The sequence below is a fragment of the Molossus molossus genome, unplaced genomic scaffold, assembly GCF_014108415.1.
Source record: "Molossus molossus isolate mMolMol1 unplaced genomic scaffold, mMolMol1.p scaffold_m16_p_5, whole genome shotgun sequence".
NCBI classification, from domain to species: domain Eukaryota; kingdom Metazoa; phylum Chordata; class Mammalia; order Chiroptera; family Molossidae; genus Molossus; species Molossus molossus.
The window spans coordinates 51,528,469-51,552,208 of NW_023425388.1; the positions used below are offsets into that span (position 1 = coordinate 51,528,469).

The window sequence follows — 23,740 nt, forward strand, 5'->3', positions numbered from 1 at the left end:
GTCTCTTCCTTTCCTTACAAGGACATCAGTCTGATCAGTCATACATTTATGACTTCATCTAACCTTAATTACCTCCCTGAAAACCCTATGGCCAGTATAGTCATATGGGGGTGGTTAGGGCTTCAACACAAGAATTTGGGGAACAGTGGACACAATTCAGTTAGTAACAGGGAAAAAACCAACATAGTCACAGTAGTAATATCTAAAGAATGCAATTATGGGTGATCATCATTTTCTTCATATATAGATAGATGTGTGTGTAGATTCTTGTATTTTCTAACTTTCTGCAGGGAGCATTTTCTACTTATGACTGGAAGGTTACTTTAAACAGGTTGCTAAAACAGCAACACTCCATCTCCTTAGTGTAGCCTTTTCCTGACAGATGTTCCTTGGGGATCTGTCGCTCTGGCAATGACTTACTCTCCTCATCCAGAGGTCCCCAAGTATGGGGTTAGGGGGTTGGAAGATGGACGATTTGTAACCTTGTGTTATTCTCGCTATCTGGCCAGCCCAGATGTGATTGAGTGCTTCATTTGCACGTGAATAAGATAAGGTTTGCATGGGTGGACTAACTGGTCCTAGGACTCAAGAATGTCTGTGTTTGTTATTTTTTAGTTTCAAAATCTCTTTCCGCTGTAAAAAAAAAAAAAGAGACAAAGCTAGGCTGTATGGTTTGCAGAGACACCATCTCAAGGAAATAATTTGCATAAATCCACTTGTGACCTGGGGGAACCAGTCTCCAAATAGATGGGACTGCCTTCTCAGATCTGGAGCATTTGCTCTCTTGCAAAGCTCCCTCTCACTCCAAGCAGCGTGTGCTGGTAGTTTCATTGTGCTGCACCGATCCTGGCAGGCCGAGAGACGGCACCTAAGGATCCCTGAACCTAGGCCAAACTCTGAACGTGGGTGAGTACAAATGCATTTGCAAGGAGCTTTATTCTCTCTCAAGTGCCTTCTGCTGCATTTGAAAAAAATGACAGACTGAGATGTCCTCTGGGCACAGCTTGTCTCCTGGGCAGGACCCTAGAGGATGGTAGTGTCCTAGAAATTAGGCACCTGAGGCCTGGAGAGGGGAAGTAACCCACCTAAGACCACAGAGTGAGCTAGACTCACAGTAGTATCCCAATTCCCTGATCAGTTTTGAGGCTTTTTTTTTTTTTTTTTTTTTTAGTAACTCTTTGAATCTCACACGAAGGACTGCCAGAGTTAATGTAGGAAGTTCAGAGCCATATCTATTTAAGATTGAGGGTTGCTTGCGGCTTCTCCCCATTCTGTCCACCAGATCCCAGCCTCGCCACTTTCTGTTTCTCCTTCTGGATAAAACTAGCATTTATCTCCACCTCTTCTCAGCATTATGAGTTACTTTTTCATTCACCTCAAGAAGCTCAAGTGAATGATCATTTTCCCTCTCGGTACTGTGAGAACTGAGGATGGCCCCATCCGGATAGTGTGCTGGCTTGTTTGAGCATCTTGTGGTTTATGAATGTAGCCCTGAGGGAATAGAAAAGACACTTTGACCTCTGGTCCTGATTCTACCTCAAACTCACCTTGAAACCTCAGAAGTCTCTCTTCTCTCTGGACCTTAGTTTACCCATCTGAAAATGATGGATTTGGACCTAGGCCCCCAAGAATCCTCCAGCTGTGACACACGACAACTCAGCCAAAGAGCAAAGTTCTCATGACACTTCCATGCCACTCATCACATGCTTTCTTTGCTGTTTCCTTGCAAGAGCCATGGGTGTCCCATCCTACCTCCTTGGGTGAAGCAGTGCACTGTGCAGATTAGAAGTGTGGGCTCCAGTGCCAGGCAAAGGGGCTCTAATTCAGACTCCCCAGCTTACCTGCTCACTTGGGTTGGGCAAGTTACTTAGCATCTCTATTTTCTTGTTTATAAAAATGGGCATATTAATAATAGCCTCCTAGGGCTATCATGAAAATGAACTGAGATAATTTGGAATAAGCATCAATAAAGGGCATCTGTTGTTATCATTGCTGTCATCCTTTGATGTAAAGGAGAACACTTTATGCATCTCTCTTGAGATTTTTGAGGACAGTGGAGCCATAGATCCTGGGAAGGTCTCAGGGTGCCAGAAGTTGCTGTCATTGGCCTCCTGCTTCGTATAGTAAGAAAACTGTCAGAGAGGGGCTATGGCAAGAGGAGACATTTGTAAAAACCCCAGTTACCTCGAATCCTGAGTACCATAAATCACCTGGCCTCAGTACTCTACATAGAAAGAAGCAGAGCTCAAGAAAAAACTTGTGCTTTCAATATGCCAGCTGTTTGGGGCAGGTGGATGGGATGGGGTGGGAGTGAAGCTGTAGAATTTTGTCTTGGAAGACGCGTGCAGAATAGTGGGAGGGAGGCAAGCCCGCCGTCCCCTGGGCCTCCCTGTCACCAGCTCAGTCTCGCAAAGCCCCACCAGCCTGTATGCCTACTCTGCCTTTGGACGACAGCACTGGGTGCCTGTGCTGTGAGTTACAGAGTCCCCATAGGAAGAGGACAGTGCTTACAGTTGAAGATGTGGGTTCCATTCCTGTTTCCTATGGCCTCTCAGCTGCGGGACTCTAGACCAGTTTCTCATCGGTGAACTTCAAAACCCCTACAGGCACGTACCGGTTACTTTTCTTTCTGTGTCCTCATTTTAGGAAACGGCTTGAGGTCCAGGAGAACCCTTTGACCCCTTTTTTCTTTACTTTTAACACCCAGTTAGTCTGCAAGCCTACAACTGACAGTTGTAACTCTTCTTCACTATTCTCCTACTTGGGTTATCTGGTCTCCTTTCCTCTAAAAGCTCTAGTCCAGAAGACTAGTCTGTTTAGACCCTTCCCAGTTAAAAGCCTTACTTTTGCCATACACTACTGAAGAACCTAGAAGTTTCCTTGAATGGCCTCTGCCTAAATTTCTCTGATCCCTTCCAGCTCTCTCAGTGTATCCTAGCCATACCTGGGCAGCCTGAAATTCCCAAACAAGCTACTCACTCTACTAACTAAAATTATGTTGGGCTGCAAGTGACAAGAACACTCTGCCTACCACTTAATAAATACTAGGTTAATAAGATAAACATGTATTTCTCTCTCATGTAAATAAAAGAAGTCCAGAGGTGGACATTCCAGATCTGGTATGGTGTCCCAGAGTGTCAGGAACTGAGGGTCCTACTACCTTGTGTATTTGCTATTCTGCCATGTGACTTCTACTTCATGGTCCAATATGACTACTCCAGCTCCAGCCATCACACCCACTTTCAGCCAGCAGGAAGGAGGAAGGAACAGGAATGGCATAACCCTACCTCTAAGGACACTTCCTGAAAGTCACACTTGTTTACACATCTTTGGTCAGAATTTTACCTGTAAGAGAGACTGGGAAATTTTTATTTCGGGTAGTCTTGATTTTATTATATTTTAATTTTTCTATTCTTTTGATTTATTTATTTTAAATAGTTCTTCAGTTACGGCTTACATTCAGGATTATTTTGTATCTTTATTTTAGTTAGCCCTGTTTTGAAGTAAACGTCAGAAGTGTTCGTTACTAAGGAAGAGAGATGAATATCGGGTGACACCTAGCAGCCTCTGCCACATAACCTCACACCTGCACGTGTTGTGATTTGCATATGTTGTTCCTTCTTTCTGGGATGGCCTCCCTCTTGCCCTCACGCTCCCCTGACTTGGCCTGTTCTTTGTTCCTTAACAGTCACTCACCTCATGGCCACCCTCACCCTGGCACCCTGTGCAATTGCATAATCCCTGGCCAAGGTGGGCCCACCAGCCATATTTCTTGTCTCAAAGATATACTGAAGAAACAGGATTCTATTCTGGTTGTTCTGCAGCCACTGCCGTGACCCTGGTGAGGTCTCCGCCCTCGTGATGGGGAGTGGCTGAGGTGGGGACGGATTGTTGTGACTCTTGCTTTCATCCCAGTCATTTGTTCCTCTCAGTTTATACCTGGGCAACACCATCTGCCACCTGCGTTTTAAGGTGAATGTCTGGCAGCTGGTCTCATATGTCAGTTTTGGGGTTCTTAAGAGGGACCTGGCTTTCTGCACTGTAAACCTCTGGGGCCCTGTTTCTGTCTTTCTCGTTCACTCCTGTACCCCGTCCGGTGAGTGTGAAGGCCTAGGGCGATTGCCCCACTCGCTCATCGTTGCCAGATAAGTTGGCTGGAAAGCCGAGCACTGAACTCAGGTCTCTCTGTGTCCAGTTCTAGCATCTTTCACCTGCTGCCCCCACTCTCTTCTGATGTTAGATTTAATGAACATCGCTATGCAGACTTTTCTCCCCGAATTTAGATTCTCTTAAGATAAACACCATAACAAGTGAAACTACCGAGTCAAAGTCTACATATACTACTTTTTGAAGAATGTTCATACATTTTGCAGAATTGGTCCGGCACAATTGTCCCAGGACTCAGGATAGTCACATTTTCCCAGCCGGCTCTAACTGCCGCACACAGGCCAGTCTGGGAGCTGGGGGGGTGTGGTGGGGGGACACGGAGGAGCTGTGACTGGTCTCCAGCAGGTTACCAAACTAGTGAGATTCTCGTGTTTAGAGATGCATGTTTTTGCACATACCATGGCCACTGCACACAGTCTGGTGACTTCATTTGGTACTCAACCACAGACAACTGCAGAAATCACTGGCTGTGTTGGGCTTGTGAGAGGTACTGTGTCTGTCTCCATCATGATGTATAAATATTGAGTACTGGACTTTATAGGCAATGAAAAGGATTTCCCGAGATTATTTTGATTATATGAGAATCTGACCTTAAACCTCATCCCTTTGGCCCCCCCTGAGGTGTAACTGTGGGGGACTAACCTCAAGCCATTTTCACCGTACCCTCACCCCAGTGATCTCAAAGTCCGAGTGCACCCCTTTCTGCTCTGTGGCTGATCAGTGAGGACAAGATGCCCTCTCAGGGCCACACAGTCCGGTATTGCCTTCCCCTCACTGCTGCACGGAGACTCGGGAGCTCCGCGGCTCTGAGGCCACAGCTGGCCTTTGGGATGTGGTCCAATTCAAACATTCACATGTAAATGTCCAGGTGACAGCTTGTGTTTCTTCCTGCAGTTGGTCACCACAGAAGAGCGCTTCCTCAAAGACAGTTTGTACAGTGAAGGAATCCTAATTGTGTGGGACCCGTCTGTTTACCATTCAGATATCCCCAAGGTAAGTGCGGAGGAGGGCCGGGCCTCCTGCTTGCCGGTAGCTTTTCCCGAGTTCCCGGGTTGTTCACGTCGTGGCCGACCTGGCCATCCCGAGCACTGCTGTTTCCAGGCACCCTGCGTCCTCTGGACTGGCCGTTCAGAAGCACCTCTGTCCTATTCCGGTGCCCTCCGTGCTCTGTCCGCATTGCCATCTGTAGGTCTCCTAACTGGCTTGTGTCAGGAGGAACGGTGGCTCCTCTCAGCGTCTGGCAAGGAGATTGTTCCTGACGAGCATCAGCAGGAACGGACACTGGTCCTGCAAGTTCTACCAGCACACTTTCAGTTTCCAGACTTCTCGTTTCAGTCTCATAACAAGGAAGTAGAAAAGCGCGGTGCTTCCCATTTCATCGAGGGAAAAACGAATGTGGAGGGGAAGCCACCTGCTCCAGGACTTGATTTCCTCAGCAAAGGAACAGATCTGGGACATCAGCTTGTTCAGGGAAGAAGACAGGAGTGCCCGGCCTGCCGGCTTCTCGGCCCCTCCGGAATGGTCTTCTCACGGTTGTCATGCGTGGCAGTTGATCTTTCTCTGGTGTGGGCTGCAGTGGCCACTGGAGACTGGCGTTAGGAGGGACAGAGAACCCTGTTCTTGGGACCCTGAACTTTTGGGTTGGACACAGCAATAGCTGACAGGCTCGGGGGTTCCTCTGCGCCCTCACCCCCTCAGTGTCCACAGCTTCGCACTGAGCTAACTCAAAACTGAAGGTTTCCTAGGTCAGGACAGAGACTCGGAACTCACAAATGTGACAAGCTGTGTTCCAGTTTTCGTCTTGTTAAAAATGAGAGTGGGGCCCTGGCCGGTTTGACTCAGCGGTTAGAGTGTCGGCCTGCGGTCCAGAGAGACCCGGGTTCGGTTCCCGCTGAGGGCACGTTCCTCGGTTGCAGTTTGTCCCCGGCCCTGGTGGGTCATGTGGGTGGCAGCCACTCGATGTGTCTCTTTCACGTCGATGTTTCTCTCTCTCCCCCGCCCACTCTTATCTGAACAAAATATGGAAGAGTGTCTTCGAGTGAGGATAAAGAAAAAAAAGAGAGAGAGAGAGAGACTGGGATTAGATGGTGCCACAGGCCCCTTTCAGCACTGATACTGTTCCCAGATCCTATGATCTTGAAGTCTGAAGCTGTTCCAGGGTCACCAAGCTCAGAATTCCCTGTGAGCACAAGCAACACGCTGGCTCCCCCTCTGTCAAGTGAGAGCTGTGATGTGGAGAAGTCTGGAATCTGCTCCAAGGAAGGGGCCATGCCTCAGGGATCTTCTTGTTCCTTCTCTGCCTCCCCGTGTCCCCAGAGGAGGATGGCGGCCTGGGGGCAGCCGAGGCCCTAGCACACTCCCCTCCTTGACACAAATCATTCCCTTCTTTCTCAGTGGTACCAGAATCCCGACTACAAATTCTTTGACAACTACAAGAGCTATCGTAAGCTACATCCTGACCAGCCCTTTTACATCCTCAAACCCCAGATGCCTTGGGAGTTGTGGGACATCATTCAAGAAATCTCCCCAGAGGAGATTCAGCCAAACCCCCCGTCCTCTGGGATGCTCGGTGAGTCCACGTCTGGGGAAAGACCTCTCGTGTTTGTTTCTAGAAGAGATTAGATTTCTGGGGTCTTCTTCATTCACTCATTTGTTCACCACACAATTGCTAGGTTTTTGCTGGGTTTGCACACTATGACGATTCCAGCTGAGATACAGAGATGGATAAGATAGACTCCTTTTTCTTTGGGGTGTTCAGTGGGGAGTTCACTCAGGTTGTGCCAGGAGGGAGCCACCATCCTGGTGCCACAGGAGAGGACCCCATCCAGGTGGACAGTCCCGGAGCTTCGTGGAGGAGTCGCTTTGGGTCAGGCCTGTGAGCGGCCGATTTGGCAGTGGAGCTGGAGTAGCGAAAATCTCAGACAAGAGGGGAGGCGGGAACACAGGGGGGCGGGACATTGGCTGAGCAAGCACACAATTTAAAGGGTGCAAGCAATTCAGTAACAAGGTAGTATTTTAATACACTATCTTTTAAAAATCACGGTTAATGCAAAATTTCATGATGAATGAAATATCAAAATTTTAAAGACAGGATCAGTAATTATATCATGCTGAGTCATATTGAAATCTGAGGATAAAGGAAGAATCAACAATACATTATTCAAAATTCAAAAACATCGTTCACCCTAGTTGTGGCCCTGTGAGAATGAGTGGTGAAGCTGGGCGGGGTTCGGAAGCTGTGGGAGCTGATGGGGGTGAGCTGGGCTGGGCTGGGCTGGGCTGGGCCAGCAGAGGGCCCTGGAGGCTGGCTGCACACTTTCTCCAGTCCTCTTGGCCCCATGGATGGCTGTCCGCCCTCCCTTCTGCTGTAAGTTTGGCTGGACCATGGGCAGTGTCCACGAGGTTCTGAGCTTCATGTGTGCCCAGGAAGGAAAGCTTCCTCCTCTGGGTGCCTGAGGCGGCCACGTTCCACCAGTGGCCCCAGCTGCTCACCATTGTGTAATTTGCCTGTCCACTTCCCCGTCAGACTGCAAACTCCCCCAGGGTGGGGACGATGGCCTCCCCTGTCAGACTGCAAACTCCCCCAGGGTGGGGACGATGGCCTCCCCTGTCAGACTGCAAACTCCCTCAGGGTGGGGACGGTGGTTGACTGTCCTCTGTGGGTCTGGCACCAGACAGCCCTGCGGAAAATGTTCTCTGAGTAAATGAACAAATACGTGTTTAATATCAGAGGACCTCTTTACAGAAAGAGACTGGGGCTCTTTCAGTTTCACATCTCATATCTTTCTCTTCAACTTCTGAATGGGTGCATTTGGGGCTCATCCTGGAGCCCCTTTGAGCAGGAACAGCTGGGCAGCAGCATGGGGAACATCCTTTCTTGTTGCTCTTACTGCCTGCCTTTGCCAGGCTCTTCCCTCCACCCCCAGTTCTCCCCCCTTCCCCTCCCTCCTGGCCGTGGCCCCCGCCACCCCACACCAGCCCCACACCAGCGCTCTGGGAGGTTTACTTGAGCTCTCTCCCCTAGGAAGTGCTCCTTCCCACAATCTCTAGGCGCACTCCTGCTGTGCCTACCTCCCTTAGTCACAGAGGTATCCTTTCTCTCCCACTGGACCAGGGGCAGCCGGGGGCAGAGGGAGGGCTTTCCTCATATCTGATTCTTCAGGAACGAAGTTGCTGTTAGCAGTGTATAGTTTTGCGGTTAGTGGGAACTGCTCCATCACCAAGATTCCCTGTGTTTGTGGTTGACAAAGGGGCCTTAGACCATGATCTCATTGCATCCTAACAATAACGGCCTGTGTGGGAGGAGGTCGGCAGATCACCTTGTTAGGGCAGAGGAAGTACCCGAGGCCCAGAGAAGGACGTGTCCTGCACTTGAGGACTGAGCCAGGTGGGGACAGGTGTGGGTGGTAGCAGCAGTCTCCTGTCTCTTGCCGGGTCTGCATCTCTGCGTCTAAACTGCCTCCCTGCGGGCATCAACCTGGCCCCGCCTCCTTGGCGCCAATCTCCTGTCTGGATGAGCACAGCCCTTCATTCCGTACAGGCCATGGCTGCTCCTCTTCCAGATGTCGACCTCCAGCGGAGGGAGGAACAGTCTGCCCTCTCCACACCGTTTCCTGCAGACACTATAAGAAAAACCATCTCCTGCCCTGGCCGGTTTGGCTCAGCAGTTAGAGCGTCGGCCCGTGGACCAGAGAGGCCCGGGTTTGGTTCCCACTAAGGGCACGTACCTCGGTTGTGGTTTGTCCCTACCCCGATTGGGGTCATGTGGGTGGCAACCACTCGATGTTTCTCTCTCACATCGATGTCTCTCTCTCTTCCTCCTGCTCTGTCTCAAGATAAATGCAAAAATGTCCTCGAGTGAGGATTAAAAAAAAAAGAAGAAACCCTGCCTTCCACATAGCACCATCTGAGGGGTTCTTCTGGGATATGAAAGTGCTAGAAAATGTTCTGTACGTGATGGTACTGTCTTCTCAGTCACCTTGTCCTCTCTCTTCACGTAGCCTATTTGCATGGAGACATTCATTGACCATGGATGGGGTCCTTCCATCTGCTGATGCTTAGGGGAGACCTAGCAGGCCCAGGTCCTGGCCTGTGTCTAGCTCAGGGACCCTCAAGGAACAGCCTGCTGGACTGGCTCACCAGAGGGACTCGGGCTGGGAGTCGTAGTTATCACCAGGCACACCAGACAGATGTCTCCCCAATTTTGGGTCATGAGCTGTGGACCCATTGGGCACAGCTCCGAGGTACAGGGTGGTTGTCGGGAAGGACTTACCTCTGCTCCCTCTCCAGGCATCATCATCATGATGACGCTGTGTGACCAGGTGGACATTTACGAGTTCCTCCCGTCCAAGCGCAAGACGGATGTGTGCCACTACTACCAGAAGTTCTTCGACAGCGCCTGCACGTTGGGTGCCTACCACCCGCTCCTCTTCGAGAAGAACTTGGTGAAGTCGCTCAACCAGGGCAAAGACGAGGACATTTACCTGCTGGGAAAAGCCACGCTGCCTGGTTTCCGGAACATTCACTGCTGAGCATGGGCATCCCGCTAGGTGCCCTCACCCTTGTCCATTTTGGCCACCCTGGGCCTGCAGAGGCCGTGTCACCAAACAATCCTTGCCTGCTCCTTGCATTCTAGGCCTTCTGTCAGCAAGAGCCCTGGGGCTTCAGGGACCTGAGGGCGAGGGATCGGGTCCAGCCTGCCCTCCAGCCATAGAGGGGTGTGAGCCCACAGGCCCCTGCCACACGTGGACGGGAGCACCTAGCGCTCTTTCCAGCAGGGTCCTCCTGTCCTTCCACACGGGTAAATGCATTTTCTGCCGGGGCTGCCGAAACTGGGCTGCTTTTTCCACCTGAGTAATGTTATCCTCACAAACCAGCAGTCCATATTGCTTGAAATCTGCACCTAGACATTGATTTTGTGTTTTAAAGGAAATCTCCCAAATTGTGATTGTGTCGGGTAAAGTGTGGCTCTGGGGCGGGGGTGGGGCAAGTAAGTGGTGCAGGGTGTAGGAAACAGGCCTGGTTCCTCCAAAACAAAGTTGCTCCTCAGGTCCAGGACCCTGGGAGAGACAATGTTTTATCATTCAAGCTGATCTGGTTGGTCCTTAGCCTGGGTGTTTAGTGCAAAGGATTTTGATCAACCTACATTCCTTTCCATATGGAGATGGAGGTACAGACAGGTAGGATGCAGTGAGCTCTGCACTGGGGCCTGAGGAGGGGTAGGCTTGCTGTGTCATCTGTCTGTGCACCCAGAGAGGAGGGCACACTGTCTGTGGGTCACAGCGGGCATCGCAGAGCTAGGGCTGAGGAGCGGATTTTAGAGGAAGAAGAGAAACATGCCAAACAGATTCTGTCTGAGTCATTTGAGCTGTGTCTTCCTCTATTATCCACATTTATTCTCTGAGTTCTGCCTGAATTTACAGGCTCACATTATTTTTTGAGGAAAACCTCAACCCATGTTTGAGGCGGTGAGTGCAGCCCCCTGGCAGATAACAGACATGAACGTTGCCAAAAACCTGGTTGGCCGGCCCTGACCCTGTGCTACTTACTGGGTTTGTACACTCTGTCCATGTCTTCCTTTTTAATTCCCACCTCCAAACCTCCCACTAACTGCCGTCTTGTTCTTTCCCTTTAGAGTGGTCTTCCCCCTCCCAGATTGCCTCTAAGCATTTTCTCCTTGAAGAATATCTTGACCGACTTCTTTGACCTTCATGGGCCTTCTATGAAAGGTTTCTCAGGGAGTGGGGATGGGGTTCCCAAGAACTTAATATTGCTCTCATTGGTCCGACCCTTAGAGACCATCACTGATTTTCACAAGATGGATCAGATGGCCTTGTCCTCTGCTGCTCTAGCGGGGGGTTCAGGGCAGTCCCTCAGCAGAAGTTCCCCCACTGTGGTCTGCAAACGCTTTCTAGATGGTTTGCTCATCCCTGCCCTCTGGTGGAGAACCACCCTGGACTGGTACAGCGTCTGGTGTGGAGAAAGGAAGGACTTCTTCAAGGTTACTGAGTAATGCTGTAGGGCCAGGCCTCCTACCCCAGGCCTCTGGACTTCTGGAGCTGACTCCTCCTGCTCAGGAGCCTCTACTGTGTGCGCTCGGGACCAGCCCCGGGAGCTGGAGTACTTGGATGCTGCCCATTGCTCAGCTTTGATGGGCAGTGGAACAAGCCTGGAGTGAGAAGCCCTGGGTTTGCAGATTGAAGTTCCCCTATTCACTAGCTATGCCACCATGGGCCCCTATTTACTAGCTATACCACCATGGGCAAATTCTCCCATCTGCGCCTCTGTTTCCACATCTGTAAAACGGGGGTGATAAGCCTCTTTCACAGGGCTATTGTGAGTCACATGAAACACCTGCCCTGACTCTGCTCCTGGCATCTAACAGGTGCTTAGTACATGGCAGTGTCCTTCCTTTCCTTACTAAGGACCTGCTCTGTGCTCACACCTGGGCAGTACCCTGCTTTGAAGGAGGCCAGAGATGGGGTCTTGTCCTTAGGGAATTAACTGTCCTATTGGGAGGCAACGACTATCCTGTTTGGAACATCCAGGAAAGCCTCTGAGGCAGTGGAGGGGGCAGGGCATGCCCCTCCTCTGCCCTGCCTGCAGCCCCGCCCAGGCCTGATTCTGCTGGGGAATGGGGGAGGGGCACACGGGCTGCTAACTGCCTTGGGAATGGTCTTGTCTGCCTCCCGGGGCCCATGCCTTCTGGCTTGCTTTTTGTTCTTATTTGACTCGCTCCTTACAGTCTTGGAATCATGAACACTGAGTGCAGGGGAAGGTGTCACTCCATCAGCAGGAGATAGATGTTGGTGTGGACACTGAGACTACACTGGGTAGATGCTAGCTTTTAGTTATTAATATAAGGGATCAAATTAATTTAAGTGTGATTCTGTGTTCTACATAAAACTGGTAAAATGTATATATTGTTGGTCCGGTGAGATGTTTAATATTTGTTGCAGATGATTGAAAAACTAGGAGAGCCCCTGTCTCTCATGGTTCTGTCTCTCTCAGTAGCCATCTCTTCATCCTTTTCTACGTGGTCCTCTAATCATTTCACCAATCAGATAGCTAGGGACATGGTTTGGAACTGAGACATTAATCTCAGAAACCTGAAAAATGCCTAAGCTAATTCTGAACTACCCAAAGATTATGTAAAATTTCTAAATAAATGTGTTTTTTAGAAAATGTGTCATCTTTCTCATCTTACTTGATCAATATGTCAGTGCTCCAGGAAAAAGGAATCTCACTGATGCATCAGGATAGCATCTGTGAGATACTGACTCACTTATTGATTTTTCTTCCTTTTGCTTTTGCTTGGACTCAGATGACTAAGCCATTGTTTGTGCAACACCTCGTGGAGAAAGCACCATAAGAGGAAAGTATTTACCTTGGTTTCCCAAAGCCTAAAACCCCTTAAAGGAATGATGTCCCAAGGGAACAGCCAAAATGTTTGGATTCGAATCCCAAGGGGAAGCAGGAATAAGAGGAGAAGGAATCCCGTCACGTGACGAACTGCCCCCCTTTCATTGTGGGTTGCGTATGTCCCCCTAAATTCATATGTTGAAGTCCTAATCTCCTGTACCTCAGAGTGTGGACTTATTTGGAACTAGGATTAGTGCAGAGTTTACTGGTTAAAATGAAATCATACCAGAGTAGGGTGAGCCCCAATTCAATGTGAGTGGTGTCCTTATAGAAATTTGGGGATGCACATGCATACAGGGAGAATGCCATATGGAGACATAGGCAGGATCAGATCACAGATGCTCTACCAACCAAGGTTGCCAGCAAACCAGGAGCCGGGGAAGAGAGGCATGGGAGTCTCCCTCAGCCTTCAGGAGGAGCCAGCCCTGCTGACCCCTTCATCTCACACTCCGGCCTCCAGAACTGGGAGAAAATACATTTCTGTGATTGAAGCCACCCAGTTCGTGGTACTTGGTACAGCAGCCCCTGCAAGCACACCTGCTTGTAACCCCACAGCTCCGACAGAGTCCCTTGTGTCTGGAAGGGACAGTGAAGGAAGTGTCTGTCTGAGAGCCCAGAGAGGGTTCCTGTGTCCTGCTCCCTGGCTAAAGGTTTGGGAAGGACCTGCAAGTCCTTAAAGGGCAAGGCTTCCTGGGGACGAAAGTCCAGGCAGATGGGATCCCGTGCTGGAGAGGTGCAGAAACAGCTGAGGAAATGCCCCTTCTGATGAGACCATGAATGAGGGACACCTGAGTTGTGCTAAGTGACCAGACAGCAACAAAGTTTACTCCTGACCCCCACACCCAGGGCCTCAGTGTCGTCAGTTCCCTGGGACTCGGTTGTAACACAGCATTGATTGAGAGAGTTTTTCTGCCTGGATCTTGGGAGAATGGGAGCTCGAAATAGAAATGACATAAAAACAGATTTCAGTTTGTTTGGGGACTGAGGTTCGTGCTTGCCAAATTACAGGGACTCTAAATCTTTCTGTGGTGATGAAGTCTGTTTGTCTCTGGTGACAACATCCCTGCTCTAGGGCAGCCTACAGGTGGCCGGTCCAGCTGAATAAACAGAGCCAGCACCGAAGACTCAGGCCCTGGCATCGCCCAAAGCTCTCACTGTGCTCCGCCAGATGTTTGTTTTACCTCTCACCAAAGAACGATGGAAGGAGCCTTAACGTAGGTGAGAGTTACATAAAGTTCTTTATCAGGACACTCTGGAATCTACTTGCCAGAGATCTAGCTGAAGGCATGATTAGATGAATAGAAAAGGGACAGTCACAGGCACAGGCATGAAGGTGGCTGAGAGTCTGTCCAATTCTGCAGCTCAGGTTGAGACAAAGGCTGCGAACCTTCGCAAATCTCTATGGATGGAGATCAAACGGGAAATACTTGCTTTGTTCTTACAGGCCTACTTCTTTCCCAGACGAGAAACATCCCATTCTTGGAACACGTTGCCCAGGGAAAGCGTGGCCCTGGGCAGCGCTGGGTAATAAAGCAGTACTCAGCTGACAGTTCCAGATGGAAGTAAAAACAGAGAGAAACCGTGAGCAGCCACTTTTACAGTAAAATCCTCCAACCGCGGAAGATGCTAGCGCTCCAGGCAGTCTTACCGAGATGGGGCGAGCGGTCTGGCCTGCGGCCACCATGCTGGTCTCACTGTGCTGTACTTGGCCAGCAGTTAGTCATCTCAGCTTTTCCCCTTCAGTTTCACTCGTGTGAGTTGTTTCGCATCAGACCCTGGTAAATTCCACCAGCAGCCACAGGGCAGTATTTCATGTTTACCAGCTGGAAGGATACCAACAACTGCCAGCCCACTATTCAAGAGTGGTGACACTTTTAAAAATGACCCTTACATCGAAGTTTCTACTCTTGCCTAGCGAAGCAACCTTACTTAGGATGGACTCGAGTCCATACCTGGAGTTCATTTTATACTCTGAATCGAGTGTGCACGAATCCTGCCTACTGAATCGTTGCATCCTCTTCTTTTAGAACTTAAGAATATAGCCCTGGCCGGTTTGGCTCAGCGGTTAGAGCGTCGGCCTGCAGTCCAGAAAGACCCGGGTTCGGTTCCCGCTAAGGGCACGTACCTCTGTTGCAGTTTGTCCCTGGCCCTGGTTGGGTTGTGCAGGTGGCAGCCACTCGATGTGTCTCTCTCACGTCGATGTTTCTCTCTCTCTCTCTCCCTCCCACTCTATCTGAACAAAAAATGGAAAAATGTCCTCGGGTGAGGATAAAACAACAACAACAACAAAGAAATACATTACATTTGGTCTTCATCCATCGACCCATCCACCCAACCACTTGTTCATCCAACTGATCAATAATGGTGTACATACATTGTGCCCAATCCCAGTGTGACTTGATGGAGTTACAAAAATAATAATGACAAGGAGTGTGACATCACCAAAATGACCACATAGAAGACCCCAGCCTCTGCCCACACAGAGATCATCAATTAGACAGCTAGCCAAAACCATTTTGGGAGAGTTCTGGGGAGACTGTAGCAACACTGGAACCAAAAGCCTGAGATGAACTGCACAAGAGGAGGAGGAAGACAGCTTCCTTTCGCCGGCATCTTTCCATCCTGCAAGTTGGCGTCGCTCAGTGTCAAGAGGGCAGGTCCTAGCCAGAAAGAGCTCTACTCACCGGGATAAAGGAGGGGGTGAGTGACCAACTTCTTGAGCTTTCCAGGGCACCACACGGTACTGATGCGGTGGGCGAGGCCAGATTCAGGTAGATTTAGTGAGAGCTCGTGGGCATGTGACTCCAAGGGTGTCACAGCTACGTTTATGGGGGCTGTCAGGAGTGACTGGAACAGAAAAGAGTCTGAGGGAAGGGATCAGATCGCCACAGTAGTTGCTCTTGAGAGTCTTTAACACTTCTCTAGAACCCTAGTTAGAAGGAAAAATACTTACCCAAACCACAAATATCACCAACACCTATGCTTGCTCATTAATCTCTGCTTTATATCTGTTGCAAGTCCTTCTCTAGAAAATATCATTGGCAAGGTAATGCCCAGCACATCGGCCTACTTTTCCTGCTCCTCACCCCACTCCTCACCCCCTTTCTCTCCCATCCCCCACTCTCCTCTGTGTATTGGGTGCTGGTCACCAGGCTAAGAATTTTATTTATTTATTTTTTTTTATCCTCACCCGAGGATATTTTTCCATTTTTTTTTGTACAGATAGAGTGGGAGGGAGAGAGAGAGAGAAACATCGACGTGAAGGGACACATCGAGTGGCTGCCACCGCACGACCAACCAGGGCCGGGGACAAACTACAACCGAGGTACGTGCCCTTAGCGGGAACCGAACCCGGGTCTCTCCAGACCGCAGGCCGATGCTCTAACCGCTGAGCCAAACTGGCCAGGGCCAGGCTAAGAATTTTAAAGTAAGACATTGCATCCAAATCCACACACACACAAAAAAAAAACCTGAAGAAAATGGAATAAACCTATGCAAAACTACTTGGGGGTGGGGGGGATACCCAGAAAATCAATATATCTCAAGTGATGAAATCTTCCACTATTCCAAAGGAGATAAAGAACAAAACACAACAAAAACCCAAACAAGAAAAACAACCATGAAGCAGCAGAAAACTGCCACACAACTTTTCAGAGTGAACTAAATCACCTCAAAGAAGTTTTGGAAACTATGAAACACTACCTTTGATCAGAAATTAAAATCATAAATGGATTTGAACAAAAAAAAAGACAGGAAGAAATTAAAAGAGACTTGCTTGAACTCAGGAAATAAATTGAACAAAAAGAAAAATCATCCTAACCTTTAAAAGTAAATTTTATGCCCAGCTGATGTGGCTCAGTGGTTGAGCGATGACCCATGCACCAAGAGGTCACTGGTTTGATTCCCAGTCGGAGTCTATGCCCAGGTTGTGGGCCAAATCCCCAGTGAGGGGCATACAGGAGGCAGCCAATCAATGTTCTCTCTCATCGATGTTTCTATCTCTCTCTCCCTCTCCCTTCCTCTCTTGTTAAAATCAATAAAGAAAATGAATAAATAAATAAAAATAAAAGTACATTTTAAGAAGTTAACTATATTAGATTTCTAGGGCTGCCTTGACAAATTATTACAAACCCAATGACTTAAAACAACAGAAATTGATTGTCCACAGCTCTGGAGACCAGAAGTCTGAAATCAAGATGTTAGCAGGGGTGGTTTCCTCTGGAGGCTCTGTCCTAGTTTCCATCCCTCTCCCTAGCTTCCGGTGGCTGCCAGGGCTCCATGGTGCTCTTTGGTTTGTGACTGCATCACTCTGATCTTTGCCTCCATCTTCACAGTACCTTCTATCTATATATCTTCTCCTCCTCTCCTCCAAGGACACTTGGCATTGGAATTAGGGCCCAACCAGATCATCTAAAATGATCCTGCCTCAAGATCCTTACTTTAATTGCATCTGCACAGATCCTTTTCCCAAATAAAGTCACATTCACAGTTTGCTGAGTTTTTTTTTTTTTTTTACCATAAGTGCATATAATTCGTCTGTTATTATGGTTTGTTTTAAAATTTCTATTTGACTATTTTTTTTTTATAGTTTATCCCTCTGCTAAAATTCCCCCCTCTGTTCACACATGTTGTATACCTTCTCCACTAGCCTTTAGCATATTATAGTTATTGAAGTCGGCTATTTTCAACCTTTTTCATCTCGGGGCACACATAACAATTACTAAAATTCTGAGGCACACCAAAAATGTATTGTTTGCAGATCTGACACACACACAAAAAGTATAGTTTTGATTCATTTACACCAGACAACTATTGTGATAGCTGTTGTCATTTTTTTATTTGACAATCTAAGGGAAAAGAGGTCAGTGCCCCTGACTAAATAGTCAGGTATGGTACGCTTCAAATATTCTTGTGGCACACCAGTGTGCCGGAGCACAGCAGTTGAAAGCCACTGATTTAAGTCCCAGTGTCAACATCTGAGTCATATATGAGTCTGGTTCTATTGATTACTTTGGCTAGCCATGATTATGTACTGTCTGTGTGCGTGCATTTTGTATTTTTGTCGAAAGCCAGACATTGCTTGTAGGACAGTAATAACCAAGGTAAGTGGTGTTTATGTCTGGAGTTGAGCACTCTTCTGCTAGGGCACAGTGTGTGGGATGTTAAATCAATGTCGTCAGGAATTAAGCTGGGCTGGGGCTTTGTTGTTCTATAATTACTGTCAGTTCGCCACTGGCCTTCAATTCTAGCGTTCCCTGTACTTCCTGTGAGTCAGGTTTACCTGAGAGTTTCTCTCATCGTTCCTGTTCCTTTAGATTAAGGCCTTTGCTGTTTGCCTTTGCCTGCATTCCAGAGAGGATGTCTCTCCACTCCCTTGCCTCTTCCCCAGTATCAGATTGCAGTTGCTCCTTACTGACCCTGCTTGGTAGCCTGGTCAGGGCAGAATGAGTCTCTCTGGCCTTGGTCCCACCTCAGTCTTAGGCAGGCCTGATGTTCCTGCATTTCGAGGATGAGACCTTCTCAGTGACCCTGTCCTCCCCTAGCAGTAGGAAACCTATAGTGGTCTGAGCTCATGATGATGTTTATTGCTCCTTTTCTCCCAGCCACAATCAGTTTTCACCTGTGCCCGAGGACTAACAGGGATTTCTGCCCTTGGCCCAGCAGTTGAACTTTTCTGATCTGAAAGGGCTGAATTTCCAGACTGAGTTTCCTGCCTTTCCTGCAGTAGAAACTGCTCACCTCCTTCAGGCCTGTACAAGGGATGCTTTCTCCTCTAGTCTTCTGCCCTGCCAACCGAGATTTTTTGTGGATGGATACCTTGTGGGGGTCTGTTGAGGAAAGCCTGCAAGTAGGTATGAAATCCCTTATTTCTTTGGCTCCTAGGGATCCTATTCTCAGATTATTTCACATTCACATTCAGACTTGGTTCAAAATGTTAGCTGAATTCTTCTTTCCTGCTTGTGTTCTGGCCCCATATTCTTGTGCTTTGCTGCAAGTGAGTCAATGTTTGTGCCTTGTCTCTCTTTAGAGACTCTAGTATTTTGAGATAAGAGAACCAATTATCCTGTAACCTCAGCTATCTAATGAGTTTAAGAAAAGCTGTGATTATGTAGTTGTCCTCTAGCTTCTTTCAGGATTTTTCTTTATCTTTGATTTTTCTGAAGTTTGAAAATGATGTGCTTTGGTGTAGTTTTTTTTTTTTTTTTTTTGCATTTATCCTAGTTAATGTTCCCTAGGCGTTCCGGATTTGTGGTTTGCTGCCTGACATTTATTTGGGGGAAATTCTCAGCCATTGTTCCGTATATTGCTTCTGCTCCTTTCTCTCTGTCTTCTCCTTCTGACATTCCCATTACATGTATGTTATAACTTTTGTAGTTGTCACACAATCCTTGGCTATTCTGTTATTGTTCCCCCCACTCCCAATTTTGTTCTCTTCGCTCTTCTGTTTTGGAGGTTTCTATTCATATTACTCAAGCTCAGAGCTTCTTTCCGCAACTGTGTCAACTAATAAGCCCATCGAAGGCATTCTTTATTTGTTAGTGTTTTTGATAATTAGCATTTTCTTTTTGGTCCTGTCACCTCTTTGCTTACATTGTCCCTCTCTTCTTAGATGCCACTTTATTCATTAGTGCCCTTAGCATATTAATCATAGTTAAAAAAAAATTCCCTGGGCAGGTAATTCCAATATTCCCTCTATGACTTGTTCTGATGCTTGCTCTGTCTTTTCAAATTCTGTTTATCGCCTTTTAGTATGCCTTGTAATTTCTTTTTTTCTTGATAGCTGGACATGATGTACCAATAAAAAAACCCTGCTATAAATAGGCCTTTATAAATATGACAGTAAGGTGTGAAGGAAGAGAACATGTTCTCAGTTCTAAGATTAGCTCTCAGTCTTTCATGGCCCTATACCTCTGGCTGTGAACTTTACACGTGTCTCTCAGTTTTTCTCCTCCCCGCTTAGGTGGGACAAAAAGACTGGAGTGGGCTGGAACAGTGCAGTTCTCTTCCCCCTGACAGCTGGGCGCTGGGTAACTAGTTTCTCCCGAGGTCAGGCCTTGGTACAAGCACTGAGTGCTCTGACAGTCACCTCAGACACGTGTCTGTGCTCCGGGCAGCTGTAGATCGATAAGGTAGAGCCTCCCGTTCTATTTGGAAAACAGGGAATTCCCTCCTAATACCAGAGGAAGGGCTGTGTTAACCTGGATAACACCTTGGTACAAAGGAAAACATACCCTTTCTCTGCTCAGAGGTAGCCTTGCACGAGGGTGTGTCTTGTTAAGGGGAGTCCTAGCAGAGGTTCGGTCTCCATTACCTCCCTGGGCCAGGGATCTTTGTGCAACACTCAAAAGGCACAATTACACAAGGCAGCTCTGGGTCTGGGTAATAAAGAGGATTACCTTAAGATTTGTTTTAGTAGCTGACAAGTAAACATGCTCATCTCACCGTTTGTAATCACATTGGCAAAATTTAATATTTGCTCCCAGTCTAATAAGTTCCACGTAGGAGGGACTCTATTTTTACTTTCTCACTGAGTGAAATGCTAGTGCCCACTACAGTGTCTGGCACGCAGTGAGTAAGCTCTCATTCTTTATTCAATTCTTTTCCTAACTGTGGCTTCAGTACTATGGGAAGAGCAAAAAGTTCACTTCGTATCTGTCTGGCGTGACTGCTGTTGAAAAGTTGTCTATGGCAAACACGGGAACCCGTAAAGAGAAGCGTGAAGATGGTCAGACATTTCAAAAGCCGAGACCGCTAACTATACTAGGCAAGGTTACAGATTCTGGGCCAGAGTCTGCAAATGCCTCTGGGTACTGTCTCATTTAAACAGAACAGCAACATGAGTGACTAACACTGTGGCCGGCCCTCTACTGAGCCCTGTTTTTTACAACCCCATTCTCGTCTCTTCCTCCAACCCATTTCCCATACAACAGCCAATGTGCAAATAAATCTGATTAAGGTATTTTTTCAGCTCAAAACCTCTCAATGGTTTGATTGCTTAGGGAAAAAGACAGAATCCTACCATAATTTACAAAGCCCTGTGTAACCTGGCCTCTGCTACCCTCTTCAAACTCATCTAGAGCCATCCTCTTGGCTTTCTAGTCTCTAGTCATCATCCTTTCATGTCCTTAGGCCTCTAAGGCTCATTGCTGCTCAGGGCCTGCACACATGCTGGTGTCTACATTACTTGTTCCTCCAAACACAGTCATCACTTACCTGACTCTTGCCCCGCCTACAGTTCTCAGTTTAAATCGAGTAATGAATGAATACTGAGTACCTAATGCAACAGGGATGTCCCCACATGTCCTGTAACTCCACCCCTCAGCAGCTTTGTCCTCTGGGGCATTCCATGTGTCCTTATTCCATTGTGTCCGCTTCTATACATCCGTATAATCTGATTAGCATCTAGCCCTCCCACCACAGACCGTAATTCCATGAAGATTTCTTTGGCTCACTGGTATAGCTTCAGCCTTTACTGAGGGGTTTAGCATTGATCTCAGATTGTAGTGTTTATTGAATAAATGAAAGTAAAATTTTTAAAGTCCAGAGAGACATTTTAACATGGGATAGGGTAAGGTAATGAGGAAGTAAAAGCAGGCAAGAAAGAGCATCCCCAACATTACAACCAGGGCTCATCGTCACTCAGTTCCCACCGGCAGCTCAGGAGCGCTTCATGGGCTATGGCAGTCCGAGTCCTTTGGCTATGCTGGTGGGTCTCGGGAACCAGAGCAAGTGTCCCTTGGTGTCTGCCTTTCCTGACTTCTTCCTGCTGTTCATTTCTTAGAAACATGCTCCTGCTTCTCTTGTTAAATGTCCCTCAAGAACTTTTTTCATCTTTAAAAAAATGGTTCTTATGGGAAAGTTAACAGCTCATTAAATGAAAGCAATAGAACACTAAAAAAACCTATTATCCCATTTATCTAGAAAAAAAATGATAACAGCTTGATGTTATAGCCTTCCAGATATTATATATGTACACAGAGATTATCTTTCTATAAAGTGAGACATTGATAGATACCATTTTGTGACCACAACTGATAAAAGCAATATGTGACTTTGGAACTTTGTACATTGTTGCAATAATCATTTATATTTGTGATCTTCAATCTGTTCTAATGTTTCACTATGACAAATAATACAAGGCTGGAATAACTGGTTCACAATACATAGGAATCTAAAAAGAAGGTAATTCATCTCCATAAAATTTAAAATATAATTCAATACATGTAAAACAGGTTATATGTTGTAAAGCCATCAATTATACATTTATATTACTATTATTTTAAAAGCCAGTAACCATGGATATTAATTTTTTAACTTAATTGTCAAAATTGACCAACTTTCTGTCTACTGAATTGCTTTTCATGTATGGCATCATCCACGGGAGGATCTCAGACCTTCCATTGATAAGAAATGTCAAATTCTGAACTTGGGCAAAGAGGCACAAATGATTATTTTGAAAGGATTTGAGTGCAAAAAAAAAGTCTAAGTTTGAGATGCTGAGAGTCATTAGTTATGGCAGCACAGTCCTACTGCAAACAGTGTCAGAGATGTGCGAACAGTACAGATCTCTTGTGACAAAGGGGTTATTTTTCCAACCCTACGGTGGCAGGGGTGGTGACAGTGTGCAAAAATTACAGCAGGAAGCTGGCAGCCTGGCAAGTCTCATGACCAAGAAAACGATTCACTGCATGCTGGCTGAGTACTGACCAGTGTGTAGCTCCTGCTGTTTCCACTTTAAAATCCTTCTGCCTGGTCTGGAACTTCGGAGGTAGTCTTTGCACCTTTGTCCGCCCTCCTCCCAGGCTGTTGGCTTCCTGAATAAAGCGACCTTTCCCTTCCACCCAACCCTTGTTTCTCAAGTGTTGGTTTTGGTGCAGCAAGCAGCTGAGCTTTAGTTTTTCGATAACAATAGTATCCATCAAATGCTTAGAACTTGACAGTAAATGAAGTTTGGGGCATTCCATGTGCCCTTGCAGACAGAAACCTTCTGAGGGATAAGAGTACCAGCTGTCTGTGTTTCCTAAATGTAGTGTTCCCAGACTGGTTAAAGCTACAGGCCAGCTACATTTCATAGACAGTGCCACACACTGTGAAACAGATTCTGTGCTGGGCACATCTCCGCACTTTGCGAGGCTCTCTGAAGTTGTGGGAAGCGTTCGTTGGAGCCCACTAGGATATATCAGAGCACTCTGGGGTGGTTCAAGGTCATAAGTATGCAACCCTGGGAATCTTTTCACAAGGAGGGGTTTCAAAACTCCTGTGGGTCCCCTGTCTGGGTTAAGTTGTAAACTAAAAACAGTTTTTTTTCCCCCAAGGATATAACAGACATCCATAGATTTTTAATGTTTTGAAAAATACCACAGTATGTTGTAAAAATGCTATGCATTAATAATTTATTTTTCAGATTTCCCATTTCTGGTAATGCTGGCTCGGGTTCTTTTTTTTTTTTTTTTTTTTAATTTTTTTCTTTATTGATTTTAGAGAGAGAGGAAGGGAGAGGGAGAGAGAGATATAAACATTGATGAGAGAGAACGGCTGGCTACCTCCTGCATGCCCCCCACCGGAGGATCAGGCCCACAACCTGGGCATGAGTCCTGACTGGGAATCGAACCGGTGACCTGTTGGTGCATGGGTCAACGCTCAACCACTGAGCCACACCGGCCGGGCTGGCTCAGGTTCTTTGCATCAGTTCTACAGCTGAAAACAACTAAAAGACTGAATGAAATGTATTTAAAAGAACCCCTTTAAAAGCATCAAAGCGATTATGAAATAGTAAGGAGTTATCAGGCCAAGAGTAAAGTCAATCTGGAGAAGTGCGCAGGCCTGACGCCCTTTTCCCTGCTGGCGCCAGCTAATCGCAGACCGAGAACCTCCGTTCTGCTGCCTTTCAGGACGTGGAGGGAGCAGAAAATCAAAGCCCTGGATTCACACAGTTGCAGAGTCCGAAAGGAGATCTCCCCCTACAACCATCTGGGTTCCAGGATCCCAGAGTGGAGGTGAACAAGTGGGGTAATTTGAAGAGAATTTAAAACAGAGTAAGAATCTCTTGGGTTGTCCAGGAAATGTGAAACTTTGAACAGATGGTACAGACTGGTTGTGCCCCTGAGTGCCTGGCAGAAGCAAATGCAAATAGTCTTTGAAGCAAAGTGTT

At 47.3% G+C, this 23,740-nt stretch overlaps 1 protein-coding gene across 13 annotated transcripts in view; it reads left to right on the forward strand.

Annotated features, from left to right (window-relative positions):
* ST6GAL1 (ST6 beta-galactoside alpha-2,6-sialyltransferase 1) overlaps positions 1-12,337 on the forward strand; it is a 119,617-nt gene extending 107,280 nt beyond the window's left edge. For all 13 annotated transcript variants that reach the window (XM_036242560.1, XM_036242562.1, XM_036242559.1 and 10 more), the window contains 3 exons: positions 5,062-5,160; positions 6,562-6,736; positions 9,457-12,337. In XM_036242560.1, the coding sequence (XP_036098453.1) occupies positions 5,062-5,160; positions 6,562-6,736; positions 9,457-9,698 (516 nt within the window). In that variant the 3' untranslated portion in view covers positions 9,699-12,337. The remainder of the gene's footprint in view (positions 1-5,061; positions 5,161-6,561; positions 6,737-9,456) is intronic.
* The last annotated feature ends 11,403 nt before the right edge of the window (positions 12,338-23,740 follow it).